The following is a 21238-nucleotide window of genomic DNA, read 5'->3' on the forward strand; positions in this document are numbered from 1 at the left end:
GGGGGGAGGGGGTAAGAGGGGCAAGAGGGGGAGTTGAAGGGAGATCTCATAAAAAAAATCTTCGTGAGTCATGTGAGGCGAATGCTAAAATGGTCTGCATGGAATTTCGTCAGAAATGGAATGTTTTATGATTTATCATATGCGTGGATACATTAGTAAGGCATTAGATTAATGTTTGACCTAAATAAAATATAAAGAATTTGTTTTATATGTACTTGTGTGTTTAATAAAAGATTATTTCTTTTTGCGATTAAAAAGAATTTAGAGCGCAAACGAAAAGAATTTGCATTAAAAAGAATTTTATTCGTCCCGGGATTTGAACCTGCTGCAATAAATAAAGGAGTCAGAAAGCTTTATCAATCAGCTCTATTTAACATGCTAAAAGAGACACAATGTGAATGCTAAAGATGTATTTAATAAACTGTTTTTGTTTAGTTTATTAATAAATTTAAAAGAAAAAAAAATTATAGTAAACATATACAAGAGAGTGAAGACTTAAAATTAATTGACGAAGAAATTAATTATAGTGCTTCCGACGAGTGTTTTCATCACTCACCATCTTCTCATCATATACATGCATAAACTAACAATATGTGAAAGAGATGGAGAGAAAAGAAAGTAAAAAAATATATTAAAAAGAAGGAGTAAAGTGATGAATAAAAGGGAAATTTTATTGACTTTTTTTTAAACTATTTTATAATCGTTAAAGTTCATTTTATGATAATTATTATTTGTTACTTTAGAACGACGATGGAGGGAAAAGTCTAGTAAGAATGTGACAAAGAAAATCCAAAAGGGGCGTACATATAGTACATAGAGGAGAGATTTTTTTTGTCAGATTAATTTTCAAATATATACTCTTCAGGGCGTTGTGCCAGGAGGATGATGTTTGATTTTTGCTCAATTTAAAAATATGGATCGCAGACAGAGAAAAGCGAATGTGCTTAAAATGAAGTCGACTTTATTATATACCTACTATAGATAGTACATTGTATACATATATATTTGTATATATTTCTGGGGCTTTGTGCTTTAGAGATGAGAAGGAAGAGCAGCTAATGTGTCTGTAATGGTTGAAAATATATTTTTATTGTGGAAAATTTTGCACTTTGTCTATTCTCTCGTCTTTTTTTTTCTCATTCATGCGGGGAGTATAAGAATATCTTTAGCGGTGAAAAAGAAAGGAAAGCCATAGTATTTCACTTTCAAAAGGGTTTTTTAATAGGAATTCTTATTGGCAATAAGGCATTGTATTTGAAAGGTGTCCAAGGAGGTTCTCTCTGGAAAAAATTTCTAAGAAAATCCTTCATCGATAAGAAAATTCTTCTTCGTGAAAAACTAACAGTTTATAAGATTTGTCTTTAACCACTTTTTTTTCTCCATTCTTCGTGTTTTTTTCTTGTGTCTTAATATTGTTGATTGGAAAAGTATGTTCCTTGTGAGACGGACTCTCCCTTTAATATACACCACCCAGTTTTTTTTTCACAATTTTCCTTCTCTATGTGTTTTTTCGTAGTATTTTTCCATTCAACCATTGCGGTGTAGGGGTCTTTCATCAATTATAATCATAATTGCATTTTCGCTGTATATTTCACTCGAACCCATACCTACATATAGTACAATTTTCTTATCGAATTTGCCATATAAAACAGAAAGGCAATTTGGACCCAACATTGAGAGAGAGAGCGGAGAAAGACATTATAATTTCATTCAACTCTTGTGGTTTTTGTGGGAAATCAATATTTTTTCCACATGGCAAAAATTTCATTCTCGAAGAAAGAAATTTTTAAAATATAACTATTGTGGTAGGTTTTACTGCTAAAATATTAGGGGAGAGCGGGGTTAAAAAAGTCACTTAAGGGTTTAGAAAAAGCTCAAAATATCATATTTCCCAAACAGATAAAGCGAAATGTATAACTCATTTCTTTAGGAAATTTACTGCCCTACAACTCTTTCTCAGAACATTTTGTTCTATCTAGGTAGGAAATATGATATTTTAGGCTTTTTCTAAACCCTTAAGTGACTTTATTAGCCCCGCCCTCCCCTATTTTGCATAAATATTAATAGTTTGGACTGTATGCTGGTATAGTGTGAAGGAAAATATGTACAGTATGTATGAGGAAATAAACATAACATTTTATGCGCGAAACAACCTATCTAATGTTTTTTCAGCAGGACATTAGTTTGCTTTTGGCATGAACAAGGTTTAAAAAAAACCCCTAGGGGGTCTTTTTTAATCCATGTTCTAGATATTTTTTAGCTGGATAAAAAATTCAGTTTTAATCATTTTTTTTAAAAGCTTCTCTAAAGCTCAGAATGAGAAATCCCTTTTTTTTGCTTTTGCAAAATTCTCATTTATTTTCTAAATATAATTTTTTTTTAATTATTTAACTTCATTTGGAACACAGAAGTTCTTTGAAATATCCAATACAGATGAGTATTAATCATCTTCAGGTTCTCTCTCTACTACACATTGGATGTTCATTTTATGTACACGTACAGGGAGAATATAGCAACAAAATGATGTTGCATCAATTTAACTACATAGACAAATATGTTGCAATTCATACAAAATGAATGCATTTTAACCTCGCCGCCAAAACAACCGCACAAACGGATCGATTTTCCACTCAATTGCACCCAATATTTCTGAAGAAAAGTGCGTGTCAATGTGATATTCTCATGCGAATGCAATATAAATTTATACAAAATGTAACTTTATATCAAACTCAATTGCATCGCGGTATTGACCTGATTGTCTTGAATTGATTGCTTTTTTTTTCATTTGATTCTTATTCGTTTGAAAAACATACAACTCACGGTGACGACAAACACACCATATAATTAGTGAGTAGTTAGATCAATTCTGTGGAATTATCGTTTTGTGGCACTGAGAAACAAACCACTGATGAATTAAGAGGAGAAATGTTACGTTAGCTTGAAAAGTTCGTTAACCTTCTTCTATGAGAGAAATCACCAATGGAACTATTTACAAAAGGACTTCATGCACTGGCCATGAAAAAACTTCCTCTGTCGCAGAACAATTTTGCTCCATTTCATCTTGTAGAGAATAAGAAAAAATAGAAAAATCCTGAGAGAAACTCCCCAATATTCACTGGGATCACAGAGAAAAATGTAATTAAAGATTGCCAAAAAATGCGAAACAATATGTAGCCATTTGCAGTTTTTGTTCCTCTAAAAAAATGTTTCAAATCTCTTTCGTAGACTTGTCGCGCAATTCCGCGGAGAGTTTTCCTTTTTCAAATAAATAATAAAACAATTATTACAAGAAACTTGACATTTTTATTGATTATGCAAAATGTCTGTGTGGATGTCGAAATAACGTCCGGCCCTGAAAAACATAAAAAGAAGAAGAAGAAGATTATGCAAAATTAATTTAAAAAGATGAAAACCTACGCGGAAAATGCGCGACAAGTCTACAAAAGAGTTTTGAAACATATTTTAGAGGGACAAAAACTGCAAATGGCGACAAAATGTTTCGCATTTTTTTTGCAATTTTTATTTGCATTTTTCTATGTTATCCCAATGGATATTGGGGAGTTTCTTTCGCGATTTTTCATTGTTCTTTTATTCTCTTTAAGATGGAATTGGTTAAAATTATTCTGCGATAGAGGAAGTTTTTACATGGCCAGTGCATGAACTCCTTTTAATAGCAGTGATATTTTCATTGGTTCCAGCACAAGAAAAATGCATCACGAACTTTTCCTACCACCCACATAAATTGTGGGATAGAAGCAAAAATAAAGAAAGAAAAAAACGTAGGAAGATGTAGTAGGAGAAGTTGAATCAGTGAATAAGAGAGGCAAACACAGAGAGAGAGAGAATGGTGTGATTCTTTTTCCATTGAGACTCCATAAAAATCATTATAGACATCCCACAATGTTTCTTTTTTCCTCGTATTGTTTCTTTCTCTCTCTTTTCTCTTATGTAAAAAAATATACATATTATAAATTTTTTATGGCTTTCGGTGTGAAATATTATGTAGTTGAATTTTTCTTCTCTTTGCGAATTATTATTAAATTTAGTTTTAAAAAAAATGTGTGGCTGTGTTTTACTTATATTGTTAGTTTCTTTGTTTTTGGACTCCTTCAGATAAGCTCGCTCACGAAGACTTTTACCTACCTCCTCTAAAGGGCAATGACATTTAGTACTTTCAATATGCTAAAATTTATTATAGGCAATTTTATTTCTCGTTGTATTTTTTTTATAGCCAAACAACAATTCCTTTTTCCTTTCCTCACAACATTACAAGAAAAAAAAGAACAAAAATGTAACCAATATTCCTCTAAAAGTAGTTTGTATTTTTTAAATTAAATATTTAATATTTTTATTTTTCTAACGAAGTAATTGTTTTTTCTCTTGACTCTCCTCTTTCAGGTGATCTAGTTCCAAATTACGATCATAAAGAAGCTAAATTAAAAGTATTTGAAATAAAACAACCACTGGTACTATTCTGCAATGTAACAGAGCCAGGAGACCACGAAATTCATTGGTAAGTGTGGTGAAATATTTTCTATCTCTCTAGTTCTTTTTTTTTTTTTTTATTCAACCAATTCCACGAGAAAAAAGCAATCTGAGAGCTTTTTTTTTCTGCAAAATGCGTTTTCCTATATATTTGAGAGAGAACTCAATATGTGTTGTGGTTCTTTCATTAAAGCCGCTTTCACATTGTTTTTATTTTTTTTCCTTCCTCCCCTTTTTGCGTAAATCCCTCCAACAACGTGCAAAAACCGATTTTTTAGGTCGAGAAATGGCACCAGTGTGGATAAAGTGGCGGAGTTAAAGGGCAGACACACGATACTTAAGTCTGAATATAAACTCGTGATTGATCGAGCCCAGGAATCCGATGCTGGATTGTATACGTGTAGCCTCCCGCGAGGACAAAGTAAAGATATAAATGTAGTCGGTAAGTATTAAATTATATCATTCACTATGTAATGGAAAAGGAACGTGAGGGGGGGGGGGTGAGTTGGGGGTGAGATTTAATATATATAAAAAAGACAATGGGGGTTGCAAATGGCCAATTCTCTTTCCCCCAAAAAAAAACATCAATACTCTACTAATTGGACACCTCACACTGAGTTGAAATTGAGTGGAAATTAAGGGGAAAAGGGGTAGTTTGCAATTAATTTACCTACACGATTTTTTTTTAAATTTATTTACCACCCTATCAATGTCGTTGAATTGGATTAACTAAAAAACTTTTTTCACGTGAAAAATATTCGTAATTTTCATTCATAAATCATGTTTGATGAGATAAAATTGACAATTTATTTTGGGATAAAAAAAATTTAAATATTCACAATAATCCATTTCAAAAATAAAATGAAAATAAAACAAAATGTTGAATTGGTAGCTTTTTTTATTAGATTCATTCATTAACAATTGCTAGCCCCTAGAAAATTTAATTTGAAAGTGAAATTTTGATACATATGTATACATAGGATTCAATATTTCGACAATTTCATGGAAAAAAAATTTAATTCTCCGTAATTCCCGCCCTATTGTTGTCGTTCTTTCACCTCACCCTCAATTGATAAAAGAAACGTCCATTTATTAATTAATTAAAAAACAAAAATCTTTCTTTCTAGCAAATGTCGCTGTTAAATTACCATCTAATATGGCTGTAGTTGAAGGAGAAAGATTAGCAATTCAATGTATAGTCGTTGGAACGGATCCAATAATTAATTGGACAATTCTCGGTGAGTTGTGGGTACAAATACGTTTGTGTGTGTGTGTTTTTGGTTTTTGTGTATGTTTTAGAAATTTGAAAATTTAATTTAATTTTAATTAATCTATGTCATTCATCCCTATAACACCAGTGTTAATTGTTTTGCTCTCATTAGCATAATTTATCATTCCCGAACATACTACTATGCTAAAATCATCTTCAATGTATTACGTTTATTTCTTGTAAGAATGCACATGTCAAGGCAAAATAATTTATGGTTTATAATTGTAATTTGTAAAATATTCTTGGTGAATGATAAGAATTTATATGAAAAACCTGTAAATGGGGGGATTTTTTTTGTTGCTTTATTCTGGGTTTTCCATTAAACCTCTTTAACTCATTTCTGTTGTGATTTATTAGTTGATAATAGGGTATGTATTATCTATTTGAATGTCTGAATAAGTTGTTTGAGTAAATACAGAGAGAGAAAGAGAATAAATAGGACTTATTATTCACTTACCAGATTAGCAATAAAAAAAATTATTTTATTAAGTCTTTACCTCGTACTCGTTTTTTCTCTCTTCTCTTTATTTTTTTTATTTTTTTTAGAAAATGTATGAACAATAAAACTATGAGTCATCGAAATTATATTAGTTTATTTCTCGTTGTACTATCTCTGTAAAGCATAAAAAGCTCTGACATATAAAAGTGGTAATTTAATGTTAGAGCTTCAAATCCAAGTATAATTTTCTCGTATATTTTACGCAATAAAGTGACAATAAATTCATATCATTTTTGTGTACTCAAACACGTGCAATTGCAGGTGAATAAAATTATTCTTTTGACAGGAATCATTCAGAATGACTCAAAACTTTATTTATTTTTTCATAATAATCATATCCTTTTCTAGCTATGCTTTGGAATTTTTTATTAACAAATTTAACTTAAAAAAAAGTTATTTAGAAAATGAATATTTCGTAATTTATAACTACTACTATCTGGCGAATATTTTGGTTTTTTTTTAAGCGAATCATTAGAATATTTCTGAAAATCTGAATATTTGACTTCGCATAAACCTTGTTTTTTTGCTAAAAACCGAACAACTCTAAACCGAAAAAAAATATCTAAAAACGTATTTAGGACTTTTTGGTTTTACATTTAGTCGTTTTTTGGGTTCATTTTACTATACTTTTTAACATAAATTTACTACTTTTCGGTTTGAATTTAATCCTTTTTAAGCATTAATGATTTTTTTTAAAAAGTTTTGTTCCTCAATCTGTGCTGTTTTGAGACTGAAAACCAAATCGAGGGCTACATTGTAATAAAGGCCTAGTCGGTTCGGATTCCATACAAAGTTAGCCAACTTAGCCGTTTTTACAATGTATTTATTTATTTATTATTATTTATTTAATTAATGAAGGGGGTGCCATCATTGCTGATGATTCCCCTGATTTTACAATTTAACCCTCGAAATATTAATTGACTTGAGTTTATTCTTTTTTTTTGGGTTGAATTTACTATTTTTTGGCCTGAAATTAGAACTCTTCGACATAAATTTAATACTTTTCGGTTTGATTTAGGTGTTTTTATGCTTGAATTTAGCATGTTTAGGCCTAGATTCATATTTGAATTTCCTTGGCGAATCACCGGAATATTAGCAAATAATCCGAATATTTCTGAAGATCCGAATAATTTTGTCCATGTGTTAATCCCTTTTGATGAAGTATTTCGTAATAAATCGTCATCCACAATATTTCATGTAAAATCATACAAATAGTATATGATTAAGTAGAGAAAAAAATGAATGAAAAAGAAGAGCAGCAGCAGCAGTTAAATCCCATTTCTCTTACTCATTCACTCAGTGAAGAAAATTAGAGAATTTTAACTCAATCATTCTTGCAGTAAAATGTGAAGTTGAAAAATTGCTCAAATTTCCTCATTGCAAAATTTTCTAAGTACGTAGCTTCTTTCACCCTCATCTTGCATCCCCCCACATAGAAAGGAAGTGGATGAAGAAAATAGTTTTCTAAGTATAAGGGATAACTCACTTTTTTCTTCTTTTTCAATGAAAGTTTTTCTTGTACATGTGGTAAAAGACAAAAAAAAACCACGATGAGACACCAACCATATTTTTTTTGTAAAAATAATAAATCATGCAGTTAATAGCTTTAAAAAAATCAGATAAACTATCATGAAATTTATTAGTCTGTCTGCTTTATAAATCCACCTACCTACATACATTTCAGTATTATGTGGCAAATTAAGCGTGAATTTATGGAAATATGTTGTGTTTTTTAGTAGGGAGGTAGTATGTCTACCTCTGCCACCCTTTTCACAGGAAAAAGAACTCCTCCCATTGTTAATGATTATTTTGGGGGCAAAAAAGTACAAATTAATGTATATTTTACGGGGATTTTAAATTGTCTCGTGTTTCCATTTAAATTTATCATTCTTTTTTGCATTGGAACATGCATTTCCACGTAGAGAAAAATGAATTTTTTTCCCCTTTAAATGTGAACTTTGAACAACGTACAGAACAGACAACATTTTACGACAATTTTCGTGGATAGGTAATCAATGAAGTGGAGAGAAGAAGAATTTGGGTCACACACTAAAGAGAAGGAGCGAGACTCGATATATAATCTATTGCAAAAAAAATGGGGTTTATGTTGTACATATAGTAAGAAAAAAAGAAAGAGAGAGAAGAAACCATTTGTGTGACCTTTAATTGATTCTCTTTACTATTTTTTTTATGCCAAACAATTTTTGGATAATTTTTCTTTCTTTCTTGATAAAATACTTAGAATTTTAAGAGAAGAAATTCTCTCTTTGTACTTTTGCCTAAGCTAATCAATTTGTGGATTATTTTCACGAGCTTTCGTGTTGCTATATTTTTTTCCAAATGTTTCCACACTCTGATAAGCTTTTGATAGCGTGATAGATAGAACGTCAAGTATGACTGTCTTTGCGTATGATACGATGTTATTAAATGAGACAGAGACGATTAATTTTCTCGTCTGTATGATTTTTTTGTGGAGAAATTGCTTTTTATTGTTGCAACGAGAAAAAAAATTTTGGGGTATTCACAAGAGGAATGTATTTAATTTGTAAGTTGAGTAAGATTATGCAAATCCTAATAGTTTCCATCCACTAGAATTTATAGGTTATTAGAACATCTGATGATTCATTTTTAATCCTTTAGGCGCACCAACGCTCACTTTTCTAAACAAAAAATTGATGATTTTTCACGAATTTTCCTGAACAAGATTCTTTACAAATTCTAGCTGGGTGTGACTTTTTAGATTCTATAGTTATCCTATAGATTCACATTCATCATGGAAAATGGGATATCTTGTAAAAAGGATACGTTTTTCCCGCAATTACCTAACCTCCACACTTTTTTGACTGACTCTTTTATCCGGGAGTTTTTGTAGTAAAGTCCGGTAGTGAAATTGTGGAAAATTGTGAAAATTTTGAATAGGTTTTTTCCGGGAGTTAAATATCTTGAGAACGGCAAGTCAAAAAAAAGCTCTACAAAAATATTTCTTTGATTTAGGAAACGAATCCTCTTTGACTATGTAAAAACATTTGCAAAATTACAAAGGGATCTAGGGGCGAGAAGTAATGGGTTAATATCTACTATACCAGCTCTTTTTTACGCTTTTCACAGTGAATTCCCCTCTTAAAGCGAATATTAAACTCAACGAAGAAATTCTCTATTTTAATTAAATTTTCTTTTCTCATCTGCATGTCATTTTTATTTTTATTTCTTTGCATTTATTCACTCACTATATATGCAAGAATAAATTGTTCTAATTTTTTGTGATTGTGAATGTAGAAGAGAGAGAGAGAGAGAGAGAGAAAAAACATTAAGGACTGTTGCATTTTATTGCATAAATTCTTTTTTTTATTTAACTCTTCATTCTTTCTCTCAAAGCCAGATGACAATATTATTTCTACCGAGAGCTATTGAATGCATTTTTTTACTCAATGTTACTCTCTTATTTTCTGCAGATAATTTAACGTCATCTGAAGGTGTAATATCATATTTACCAGATGAGAAAAATGTTAAAGATGCAATTTTAGTGATTGAGAGTGCCCGACTCACGGATCGTGGGAATTATTCATGTGAAGCAAATAACCTTGCGACGGAACATCGCATTACAAAGCCCGCGGTGGCTGTAACGTATGTGCGAGTAAAAGGTAAATATTTGTTTATAAAAGTCCATCTCTTTCCCTCTAAAAGGATATTTTTTTTTCCATGGAGTAAAATTTTTACTGTTAAATGTGTTTCTTCTTCTTCTACCGGAAGAAGGATTTGGGAGGGAAGGATGGGATTTAATGTCTCATCACACAGCCAAAAGAACAAGAAAAAATGTACGGGTAAGCTGACCAAGCTTACGAGAGCTGTGTTTCTTTCAGTGTACCAATTTTGTGAGAGCAAACTAGAACGCGAATTTGTTTAAATACATGCAAAATCGGGAAAAGTTGAAAAGTCATCCCCCAAGAAATCTTTAAAATGCCATATCTCGGGAACGGCTCCATAGATTTTCGAGTTTGAGCTATCGTTGGAAAGGTCTTAACCTCAACTATAACATATTAAAATATGAAGTAAATCGATAATGGCATTTTCGAAATATTCGAGTTCGAAATTTTCGAAAATTTTGATTTTGACTTTAGCGCCTCTCGCGGTCATTTTTCGAAGTTGCAATGTTCTAGACATTTGTAGGGCTTCACGAAACCTTTCATTTGCACTTGAGTTGATCAAAATCGGACTTGTAGAACCCGAGATATGACATGCCAACTTTGGAAGGCTATATCTCGAGAACGGCTACATAGACTTTCTTCATTTTAGGCATGGAGCTAGATAATATGGTCAACTATAACATATCAAAAAATGAAGCAAATCGATAATGGCGTTTTCGAGATATTCACCGAAAACTCATCGAAAATTTTGTTTTTGATTTTTGGCCCTCTTGCGGTCACTTTTGGAACTTTGGATGTTCTAGAAAGTTGTAGGGTTTGTTGAGATCTTTCATTTGACCCCGAGTTGATCAAAATCGGTCAAGCCGTTTTCGAGTTATGGTCGATTTTCGATGAAAAATTGTGGCGGCTATATTGACTAAACGGCTTGACCGATTTTCGAAAATGAGGCATCGTTGGAAAGCTCTTGATGGCCCCTACAACATATCAAAATTTCAGCCCTCTAGCTATAATAGGGGCTGAGATATAGCGAAAACAAAATTTTGAAGTTATTCAAAATGGCGGACGGGGGGGTGGGGGGGTGGATTTGACCTCATAATCGGATTTCTTCAGGTCGATATTTAAACTTTGCCGTTTACCGCAAGTCTCTATCTATCACCGTTCTCTTGCAATTTAAGTTTATAATCCGGCCGGCCGGACGGACGGCCGGCCGGAAAAAATTTTTTTTTTGGCGCATACGTTTTTTGGAATGTGGGGACCCTAATTCGTGCTCATACCAAGTTTGAGCCCGATCTGACGACTTTCGATTTTGCTCGGTACACAAAAGCTGTGTCTGAAAGAAACACAGCTAAAATGAGACATAAAGTTTTCAACAGCCAACGATATATAATACTCCTTTGAATTTGGAGGAGAATTTCTAATTAAAATCTACATTTTTAATGTATCAAATGAATAATTTTTCAGGTAAACTCGCCGCACTTTGGCCCTTCCTAGGAATTTGTGCTGAAGTATTCATTCTCTGTGCCATAATTTTAGTCTACGAAAAACGACGAAATAAGGCAGATCCCGATGAGAGTGATACAGATCAGAGTCCTGAACAGTGAGTACAACAAGTTTCTTTTTTTCTCTTTCTTTTACTATTTTTTTCTTCATTTTGTCGTTTCTCTATTTAATTTTCTTTTAAATGTAAATAAAAAAAATCTTGTTCGTTTGTGGTGCTTTTACTATGTATAGTGGGGAGTGCGGGGGAACGAATAATCGTAACAATAAAGGTTGGGAAATGTTCATTTTGTGCACTGAAATTCACCACAAATTTTTACAGTGATGGCAGAGAAAAAAAAAGTGAGAAAAAAAAAGATGGAAAATGTGCTGAAAAGTTAGAAAATTGGGTCGGAATTGTATGAAAGATAAAGCTATACAAAATAATATACCACTAAAAATGCCATAAAGATATAAAAATCTTTTGAATTAAAAGACAAAACTTTACTAAACTTATTCGTCTTTTTTCGCTATATATATATTGCTCAAAAGTTCAAAAGCTCCATTATATGGCACCCATAGTCTCCGCGAATGATTATTTCAAACTATTCTTTTATAACTTTATCAACGCAATTTTCTAAATTTTCTCCCACCCCAAAACTCCGTGAATGTGGGGGAAGGGGGTGTTTTCCACTGATTAGCCATTACTTTTGAACTTTCATACTTTCTGCTTTCTTTCCTTAAAATTTATATTTCCCTTTTTACCCCATTCTCTTCGTCTGGCTCCTCCACCTCACTCACAACCTTTCCCTATCCCCTTATCGATTGCCATTTGGGGTGAGGGTGGCACTACGGAGGTAGACGTTAAAATATAACAATGCATTTCTCTCATGCCAAGCTTTAAATGGACATTTGAGGACAATGGAACTTTGAGCTTTTATTCTCTTTTTTGGTTTAAAAAAAAATCTTTGCAGGATATTTTTCAATATTTCCCCTTTGCTTACCTTTTTATTTCTTAAGAAAATTCTGATTAAATAGAGCTGATAGAATTTTCCTATTTATGTCCTGGAAAGTTTTGCCATGATGAGAAGATAAAAAGAATGAGTTTTTGTGAAAGCTTCAATTTTCGCGTCAGGAAATTAAAAAAAAAAAAAATAAATAAGCCAATGAAAATAATTGAGAAGCAATGTCAAAAACAGAGGAAATATCTATTTAGTTTGATGGGAATTTTAAATGAAAGAAAATAGAGAAAGTTTCATTTATTGATTTTCTTTTAATTGGAATTAATTTTCCAAAAAAAAAGGATTAAAAGGTGGAGTCGGTTTGTCAAGCTTTTCAGCGACGTTTTGGTATTCTTATTACCTGTTTTAATTTTGAAGGAAAATTTATAAGAACTTTTTTGAGCTTTCAAATGATATTTTGAATTTCTTTAGAGAGTTTTTTTTTGTTGTAAGTTTTTAGCAACGTTCGGGTTCTTTTTTTACTTTCTGTATTAGTAAAGGTTTTTTATGGAATATTCCAACGACATTTAGGATCCCGAGGATCCCTTTTCCTTCCCTATAATGCAAAGAATTTCGTTAGAAAGCTTTTCGGAGCTTAGTAGGGACGTCTTATTTTTCTTTATTATTTTTATGTATAAAGAATTTAAATGAGAAGCTTCCTGGAGAATTCTAGTGACATTTTGGTCCTCTTTACTTTTTTTTTCAAGTGCAAAGAATTTTTATAAAAAGCTTTTTGAAGCTTTCTAGCGACCTTTCGGTATTTCGTCAGACTCAAGGAATTAATAAGAATCCTTCATACTTTTAGCTATATTTCAGTTATAAATTTATTTATTCAATTAAAATTTTGATACATTTCAGAAAATTTTCCATTCCATTGTCTAATCTCTATTTATCCGGAAAACTTAATTTCATTTATTTCTTTACGTTATTTTTCAATTATCTATTATATAAGAGATATTTTTCATTAAAATCCTTTTGTTTGATTTTTTTAATTGTATTTTTCTTTCTTAAATAAGCTCACAGATTTCTCTTTGCTATTTTGTTATTGTGTTTGTGTCCACTCTTTTCTCTGTGTCTGATTAAATGGAAAATGTATTGTGATCACGTTCGAAAATTCTCAACGTTATAGCTTCTACTGAAAGTGTTTCTTTTGAACTTTCACAACCAACATTTATTTATGATACAAATTTCTCTTTCCTGGGTTGGGATACTTATTTAAAAGTATCCCTTTAACTCTTCTTCTTATCTCAATGCGTTCGTTTTTTGCTCTTTAAGAGTGAAATCAAAAGATTCTTCTTCTTGGATAATAAATGAGAGAATTAAGGAAAATTTGCATGTTAATAAAAAAAAATGGAAAGTTTTGTAGGAAGAATGAAAGGAAAAAAAATTAAAAGAAAAAGAAAAAGAGCAACCGCTATGGTAACCGCTAAACAAGCAATTTGAGCAAGTAATTTCGTGGTGGATGAGTGCAAGAATTAATATTTCCCAACAGGTGTACAAGTGCTAGAGGGGGGGGGCAGAGGTAGAGGGTGTTGTGTTTAATTGTTTAATGCGCCCATTCCCTACCCCTTCCGAAGTGGGTGCAGGCAAGCTTTGGTTGGATGCAAGAAGAGTTGCAAACTAAAGGATTTGCCGTGTGGCAAAAGGGGATGAAGACGAAGGAAAGCCAAAAAAGATTGGGGTTTGAGGGGAGTTTTGTGTGTAAATATAGTTGTATTTGTTGGAAGTGCTTCGTTTGAAAAGAAAACTTTTACACTCTTCGTGGTGTCTGATGAATGGGAGTCACGTGCCTAAAATGTATTTGGATTGCTCCTTTAGCTCCTCTTATACTTCTTTTACTTCCACCACATACACATATACATAACAACAACAAAGTATAAAGGAGATGCGCGAAAGGTGAAAGAAAGCCTCAGGTGGAGGAGGAACTAAAGGGAAAAAAATAAATAAATGCGAGGAATGCATTCGTTAAGGTTCTCTAAGAGAGAGAGAGATACAAAGAAAATGCGATGAAAGATACACGCATGAATTTATCTTTTTTTTTTCTTTTCTCTGAGGTGGGAACAAGTACGTACTACTGAAGATTTTCTATGAGATTGAGAATATCAAATTTGTAGGAATAAAATTCACAAAATTCGTAACAAAGATTGCAGAAATGTTGTAACCAAAAGAACAAGAAGTTACCTTTTGTGAATAAAGGAATATTTCCACAGCAGTGTTGCATTTAAAATTCAATTGAGAGATGCCTCAACATTGAAAAAAAAAAAAAGAAAAGCCTTTCGCAAGAAGAAAATATGTTGGTGTGTTCTTCCTTCGGTGGGGAGTAAAAGAAAAAAGAATGAAAGACTTTCACACTGCGTCTTTAATTTGTTCCATTCTCACATACAAACTCCATACAGCAATGTCACGTTCTTTTCACAATTTATTTCTTTACTTTATTGGTTTTTTTTTCGCTTTCCCCATGGTTTTTCCTTTTCATTTTTCACCATTTTTTTTCCACTGACTCATTCCCAATCCACAGGGTTAATCACAAGAAGTGTTATAAGAGAAGTTTTTCGTTTTTTTGATTGATGATTTAAAAAATAACGAAATTGCAAACATTTTTTTTTAAAGAGGGTTTTGGAATATTTTTGGAAGGAACTTTTCTTTATTTTTTTTTGCATAAGTTTTGGGTCATCAATCAATTTTTAGATCAAATTGAAGATTTTTCATGCTCTTTTATCATAAAAGTTGTCTAAAGAATTTTAATTAATTTTTTTTAATTTTTTGTCAGTATGAATTGATTAAACTAATGAAATGGTCATTATTACAAACTATTTCACTATTTCACTACCTATTCAAACTAATACATCGTGGGCAGAATTGATTATTATTATTATTATTATTTTTTTCAAATTAATTGAGACCAAAATTTGTAAATATTTGTTAATTTTCCGGAAATACCAAAGAATTTAATGGTTGTTATATTTTAATAGATTATGTAGTTAATAATCAGTAAAAAAAACAAAACTTTAGTATGAGATCAATTTCTGTCAGATTAATAAATTTTCACATTATCAAACGCCATAAAAGAGCTTAAAACCCTCATACAAGGACGTCCAAAACTCTTTTTTTATTATAAAAGAAAAAAAATCGAAGAAAAATTTTTACCCTGAATACCAATTCTATTTTATTTCTATTTTTGAAGATTAGTTTTTTTTTACGCTTAAATACGCGTTAATACCAAAATAACCTTTTATTATGAATCAAGCACGTTTGCATCCGTATACTTTGCCTTCTAAATCCGATCTGTCATTTTTGCCGCCAAATCGTTCGTTTTTCCCCACGTTCTCTATTTTCCCCACTCGAATTCACCATTTTCGAGTGCGCGCCAAATTCAAATATATATTTTTATTTTATAAGTTTCTCGAACAATCATAAAATTAAAAGAAGTATTTTACGCTGAATATGGCCCTCAAATAGGACAATAAATTTTCCTACAAAACAGTAATGAGGTATGAAGGTAAAAATTGTAAAAAGGTCCCGTAAGTTTTATTAAAATCCTGCAAATAGAATTTTATTCGAAGAAAATTCCCTCATTTATTAAGTCTTGAAAGTGAATAGAGAAGAAAATCAGAATAAGAATAAATTAAACATAATAAAATAATGAGAAAAATATCGAAGAAAAATTGAATAAATTCATGATACAATTTCTCTGGATAACCCCTCTTGGAAACCCCCTTTAACCCATATTTCTAAAAAAGAATAAAATAAAAGGTGGCAAAGCAAGTGGATATATAAACTCTGTGGAGGATTCTTTCTCTCTCTCTCACACACACACACATTACATTTCCATCTTCTTAATGCATTTGCATAATAATTTTTCATTTTCTATTGACTGTCAGTTTTATCTACTTTTTTTTACCCTTCGTTTCATCCCTTATCGTTTTGTTTGACATGACATTGAATTTTTTTTCTTTTTATCCACCCACCCACCTACCTTCTCCACCCCCATATTATACGTACATCTTTTCACCAATAAGGCAAAAAATATGTGTTTCACATCTCTTTAATTTTTCTTTATTTCTTCGTAATTTTTTATGATTTTTTTTGTACAACAATTTGTGTGCTAATTGTTTGTTTTTTTTTTTATTTCAAAATTTATTTCATCCCAAAATTTTTCATTTTTACCTGTTTTTTTTTTTACTTGCAGAAAACTCGATCCGCATGGTAAAGAGTCAGATGTGAGACAGAGAAAGTAAAAAGAAAAAAAAGAACATTATCATTAAAACAAAAACAAAAAACAATGCATATTGCGTGAAAAAAAAAGTACATACACACATATTAAAGTTGAGTTTAAAAAAAATGCGAATTAGGTTGGGTGAGGAAAAATAAAGACGATGAGAGATGATAAAGAAAGAAAAAACATGAAAATCAGTAGAAGAAATAAAATGTAAAAAAGTAGATTTACATTGGACGGATCATCAATGATCGGACAAACAAAAAGTTAAAAAAAAGAAACTTTAAAAGAAATTTACCAAAAAAAATTGGATTTAACGATTAAAGCGATTAAAAAGAAAATCTTCTATTAAAAATCTTTTCTCCAAAATAAGGACAATTAAGAAGAAAAAGTATAAAAACGTAAAAATAAATCTAAAGATCGTGAATTAAACAAATATATATTAGCCACGAAACATCAAGAAAATAAAAAAAAGTAAATAAAATGAAAACTTTCGTGTAAAAAAAATAATTCCTAAAACTAATAAATTTGCCTTTTCATTTTCTCGTTTATTTTACTTTTAAATATTTCTGTGTTTTCTTTTTTTTTTCTTTTTAGTATGTAAGTCATTTAAAAAGAAAAAAAAAGATCTATATAATAAAAAAAACTTTAAAAAATCATTGATGCAGTGAAGTTAAAAAAAAATTCACCAGAGCGCTTTGTAAGAATTTTATTAATATTTTTTTATAGTATACACGCGCCTGATTATCTATTAACTATATTATATAAATAAATAACTCTATTGATATATAATCTATATAAATACCTAATATATATATTGCAAAAAAAAACTCCTAATCTTGTTGAATATTACTTGTTTTTCATACACAATGCAAAGAAGAAAAAAAATTTAAGAAAATCGACATAAAAACTCTTCACAATTTTTTTGGGTCAATTTTTTTTTATTTCATAACTCTTTTTGTATTATACAATTTTAAAAATAAATATATTAATATATAGAGAGAAAAATTAAATATATTTATCCATCGTAAATGAAGATAAAAAAAACGTAGAAGAAACAAAAAGTTTAACATTAAAATTAAATTAAAGTTTAATGAACAAAAAAAATCGTTGAAAATGACGCGAAATTACTAACAATTGAATTAAATACTTTTTTTTTGTTTGTCATAAGAATATGTTATCAGGCGATTAATTTGAGAAATTTTATTTTCTAATTAAATTTGCAAAACGTTGATTGGCCTTTGGGATGAGGTATGCGTGCGTGGGCGTTCAATGGGGGTGGGGTGGAGCAGGGGAGGGAGTTTAAAGAGCGCATTTAACATAAACCTGTGAGGATATTTTGTATAAATTTTGTTTGCAGAGATTAATTTTGAAAGTAGGGCAGGTAATTGATTGGACAATTAGATGAGCTTTTGCAAGAGCTTTGATGAAAATTTGCCATAATACCTAATCAATGATCTGCATTGAACATTGATGTGTTTTAATTGATTATCTCCCGTCACTTCTTGTTGCCCGTTAATGGCTCTGCTAAAGACAATGAAAATTACATTTATAGAGAAAATAATTTTTAAGCAGCGATTCTTTTTTGATCAGAAAATTTGGCTTTTTAGTGAGGTGAATGTTCCATCTTGATCAGGATGAGTGGTTGAAGAATCATTTGCAACGGCTTAGTTGGAATCTTGTTTAGCGTTTGATGATATTTCTTTTGAAAGCATTTAAGCAACCTAATTTTGTTTGAATTCTATAGGAAATATAGAGAAATTCTGACCAGCTAATTAAATTAATAGATCCTTAAAAGTTCAGACCAGGTTTTTCAGGTAATTAAGGCTTTGCCTTAGAGGCCAAAAAAATGATTTCCCAGACGTGAAAAATACAAAAAATAAAATTATTAAACGTTTAAAAAATCATCAAACGTTAGAAAAAAAGTCGGTCATTGAAGAAAGAAACGTCAAGCAATGTTCTTCCGTTAAACAATTCTAGGAGAGAAAAAGCCTCAATCGGTAGAAAAAGATCATCAAACGTTCAAAATGAAACAAGAAAAGTTAGAGAAGTAACATCTAACGTTAGGAAAAACGAAATTAAATCGTTAGAAAAGCACAAAGAAAAAAATATCAAATGAAACATAATAAAATGATTTTTGAATGAATCTTTCTGGCTGAGGCTTTGATTTCACGAATAAATTAAGAGAAATTTTCGTGAGGAAAGTGTTGCATTTTAATCAGGAAAATATTCCATTTTGATCAGGAAAACGTTTTGAAGCTGATTTTGATCATTGAAGCTTATTCTGTCTAAATTGCAGTCAAATAGGGAAGAAAGACGTGGATTTTATGCTTGCCAGCATAAGACTTTTATGTTTTCCATCTTGACATCATCAAAACTATGTTTTCTGTACCATTCGGCAGCAAATCTCCGATTGAATAAGCTTCAAGACTCTTTTTAATCATTTAGAACATATTTTCCTGGCTAAAAGACTAATTTACTGAGAAAAAATAATTATTCCATAACTTTGCTGCCACGATCGTCTCGCCCAAAGTTAAAATAATAAAGAACTATAGGGTTGGTATTGCTGAAATTTTCAATGAAGAAGTTGCAAAGTTAAAAACAAAAGTCCTACAAGAAGGGAATAAAGTTTGGGAAGTTTCTTACCTAAAATTGGAACTCTTTCCGTTTTTGATTTTTAACAGAAGCTCTTTTCGTTAAATTTCACACAAATTGGCCATTGTACTTAAAGCACAACAAGAATGAAAAATTAAAAAAATATATATCACAGGTGGGACGTCAGAAGAAGGGAATGAGAAAGAATATAAAAAAAAGACATAATTAATTTATTAAAAGAAAAGAAATTGAGTTTGGGCTCGACCAAGAAAACCTAAAACCGAATTGCTTAATCAACTTTGCAAATATTAATTACAAATAAAAATTTTCATTATGTACATAAAATACATAAAAGTAGGTAACATAATAGTGATTTAAAAAAACAAAAAATTAAATTTTAAAAGAGAAGGAAAGTATCTCTAATATTAAAAAAAAAGAAAAATTTTAGGTATTGTTGATAATGTAATTTTGAATAGCTATTAATTAATTGATTAAATTGAGAAAACAATGAGCTAATAGAAGTAACTTTTCACATCCTTTTTTTTCTCTTTACTTTATTGGTTTTTTTTTTATATTCTTGTAGCAGATCTTTAAACATTTTTTAAAAATAAAATTATTCATCAAGTGAACTCTTCTTCAACATTATACATAATTGATCTTTTACGTGTTGCCCCCAGAAGTACTTACTTTGTATTGTTTTGTACTTAAAACCCCTTTGAAAGACGCAAGAAATAGCATGAAAACTTGTAAAAGAAATCGAAGAATTGATCAAATAACAATTGAATCAATTCTTAATTCTAAATCACAAAAATTTCATCTAAATTCCAGGAAATTACTTTGAAAAACAAAAATATTCAAACTTAGGCCTTTTAAAGAAAATTCTAAAATTTAATAATAAAAAAAATCTTAGATTCCTCATGCTATATATTATGTCTTTTGTGGACTAAAATTACAGATCCTCATCAAACTTTGCCATAATTTTAATTTCTCAAAATAGAGGTTGATTTTGTAAATAAAAATCTTTTTTTTGTGTAATAGTAAGAGAAAAATGAAGAGTTCACTGCGTAAGAAATGTTCTAAAATTTGTGTTAGATATTTCTTCGAAAGAATCGATAGAGGTTAACAATATTAGAAATTGAAAATTTAAATTTTTTATATAGTTTTCATATTTTTCAAATAATTTGTAGATTTTTTTCTTTGGTTTTTTTTTCCATTTGTAATAGTTTAACGAAAAAATCTCTAGTCTAATGACGTAGAAACTTAAAAACAAGTGAAAATATAAACGTAGATTCTAGAGAGAAAGATTAAACAAAAACAAGTTTCAAAAAAAAGGCAAAAAATTCAACAAAATCTTCAGGAAGTTTTTTTCTTTTAAAAAAATTATTTTCTCTGATTTATTCAACGTAGAAAATCGTAGAGCTGGAAATTAGATAAAGCAGAGAAGAAAAAAAATAACCAATGTTACAACAAAAAATGTTCTTTTTTGTATTATATTGAAAAATAATTACATCTTACCATTATTTTCTTCTTTTATTTTTTTATTTGATGGTGGACAGAGAAGACCAAGAAGAGGAAAAAATCATTCAAAGAGCTTTTTTTTAAAAAAAAGAATTTCTTTATTTTGACTCTAAGAATTGATTTTTGTTGGTTCTTCGTCATCCAACGTTTTCGTTTTGTTTTGTTTTTTAGTTTTTTTTTTTTGTTGTTCTTTTGCGCTGTTGCTGCGAAATTGCGCGGGATATTCCTGCAGAGAATACACAGATACATACAATCACGGACGAGCTTTTCTGGATTTATGCAATTTTGTTGTTTATTTTGTGGTGATTTATTTTCATCGTCGTCGACATTTTACATTGTTGGGCATGACACAAAACCCACGATGATGGTTCAGTTTAAGCGGTTCAGGCACAAAAGGAAGGCACTCACACACACACCCAGACATGCATGAGGAGCCTGCGGTGGGCTGTGGATGGGGTAGATCTTTAGGGCAACTGAAATTCAGAGATTCAAAGGGCCCCAAATTCGTCAAAAAAAACTTTGTAGGGAATTGTC

General features: G+C 30.6%; 1 protein-coding gene across 2 annotated transcripts in view; it reads left to right on the top strand.

The window, feature by feature from the left end:
- LOC129790576 (basigin-like) overlaps window positions 1-21238 on the top strand; it is a 49917-nt gene that overhangs the window by 23287 nt on the left and 5392 nt on the right. The window contains exons 2-7 of one of the 2 annotated variants that reach the window (XM_055828139.1): window positions 4399-4513; window positions 4764-4927; window positions 5613-5723; window positions 9707-9895; window positions 11360-11495; window positions 16565-20706. In XM_055828139.1, the coding sequence (XP_055684114.1) occupies window positions 4399-4513; window positions 4764-4927; window positions 5613-5723; window positions 9707-9895; window positions 11360-11495; window positions 16565-16613 (764 nt within the window). In that variant the 3' untranslated portion in view covers window positions 16614-20706. Of the gene's footprint in view, window positions 1-4398; window positions 4514-4763; window positions 4928-5612; window positions 5724-9706; window positions 9896-11359; window positions 11496-16564; window positions 20707-21238 lie in introns of those variants that run through there. The other variant, XM_055828140.1, reaches the window with a different exon arrangement.

This window comes from Lutzomyia longipalpis, chromosome 2 (genome assembly GCF_024334085.1).
Source record: "Lutzomyia longipalpis isolate SR_M1_2022 chromosome 2, ASM2433408v1".
NCBI classification, from domain to species: domain Eukaryota; kingdom Metazoa; phylum Arthropoda; class Insecta; order Diptera; family Psychodidae; genus Lutzomyia; species Lutzomyia longipalpis.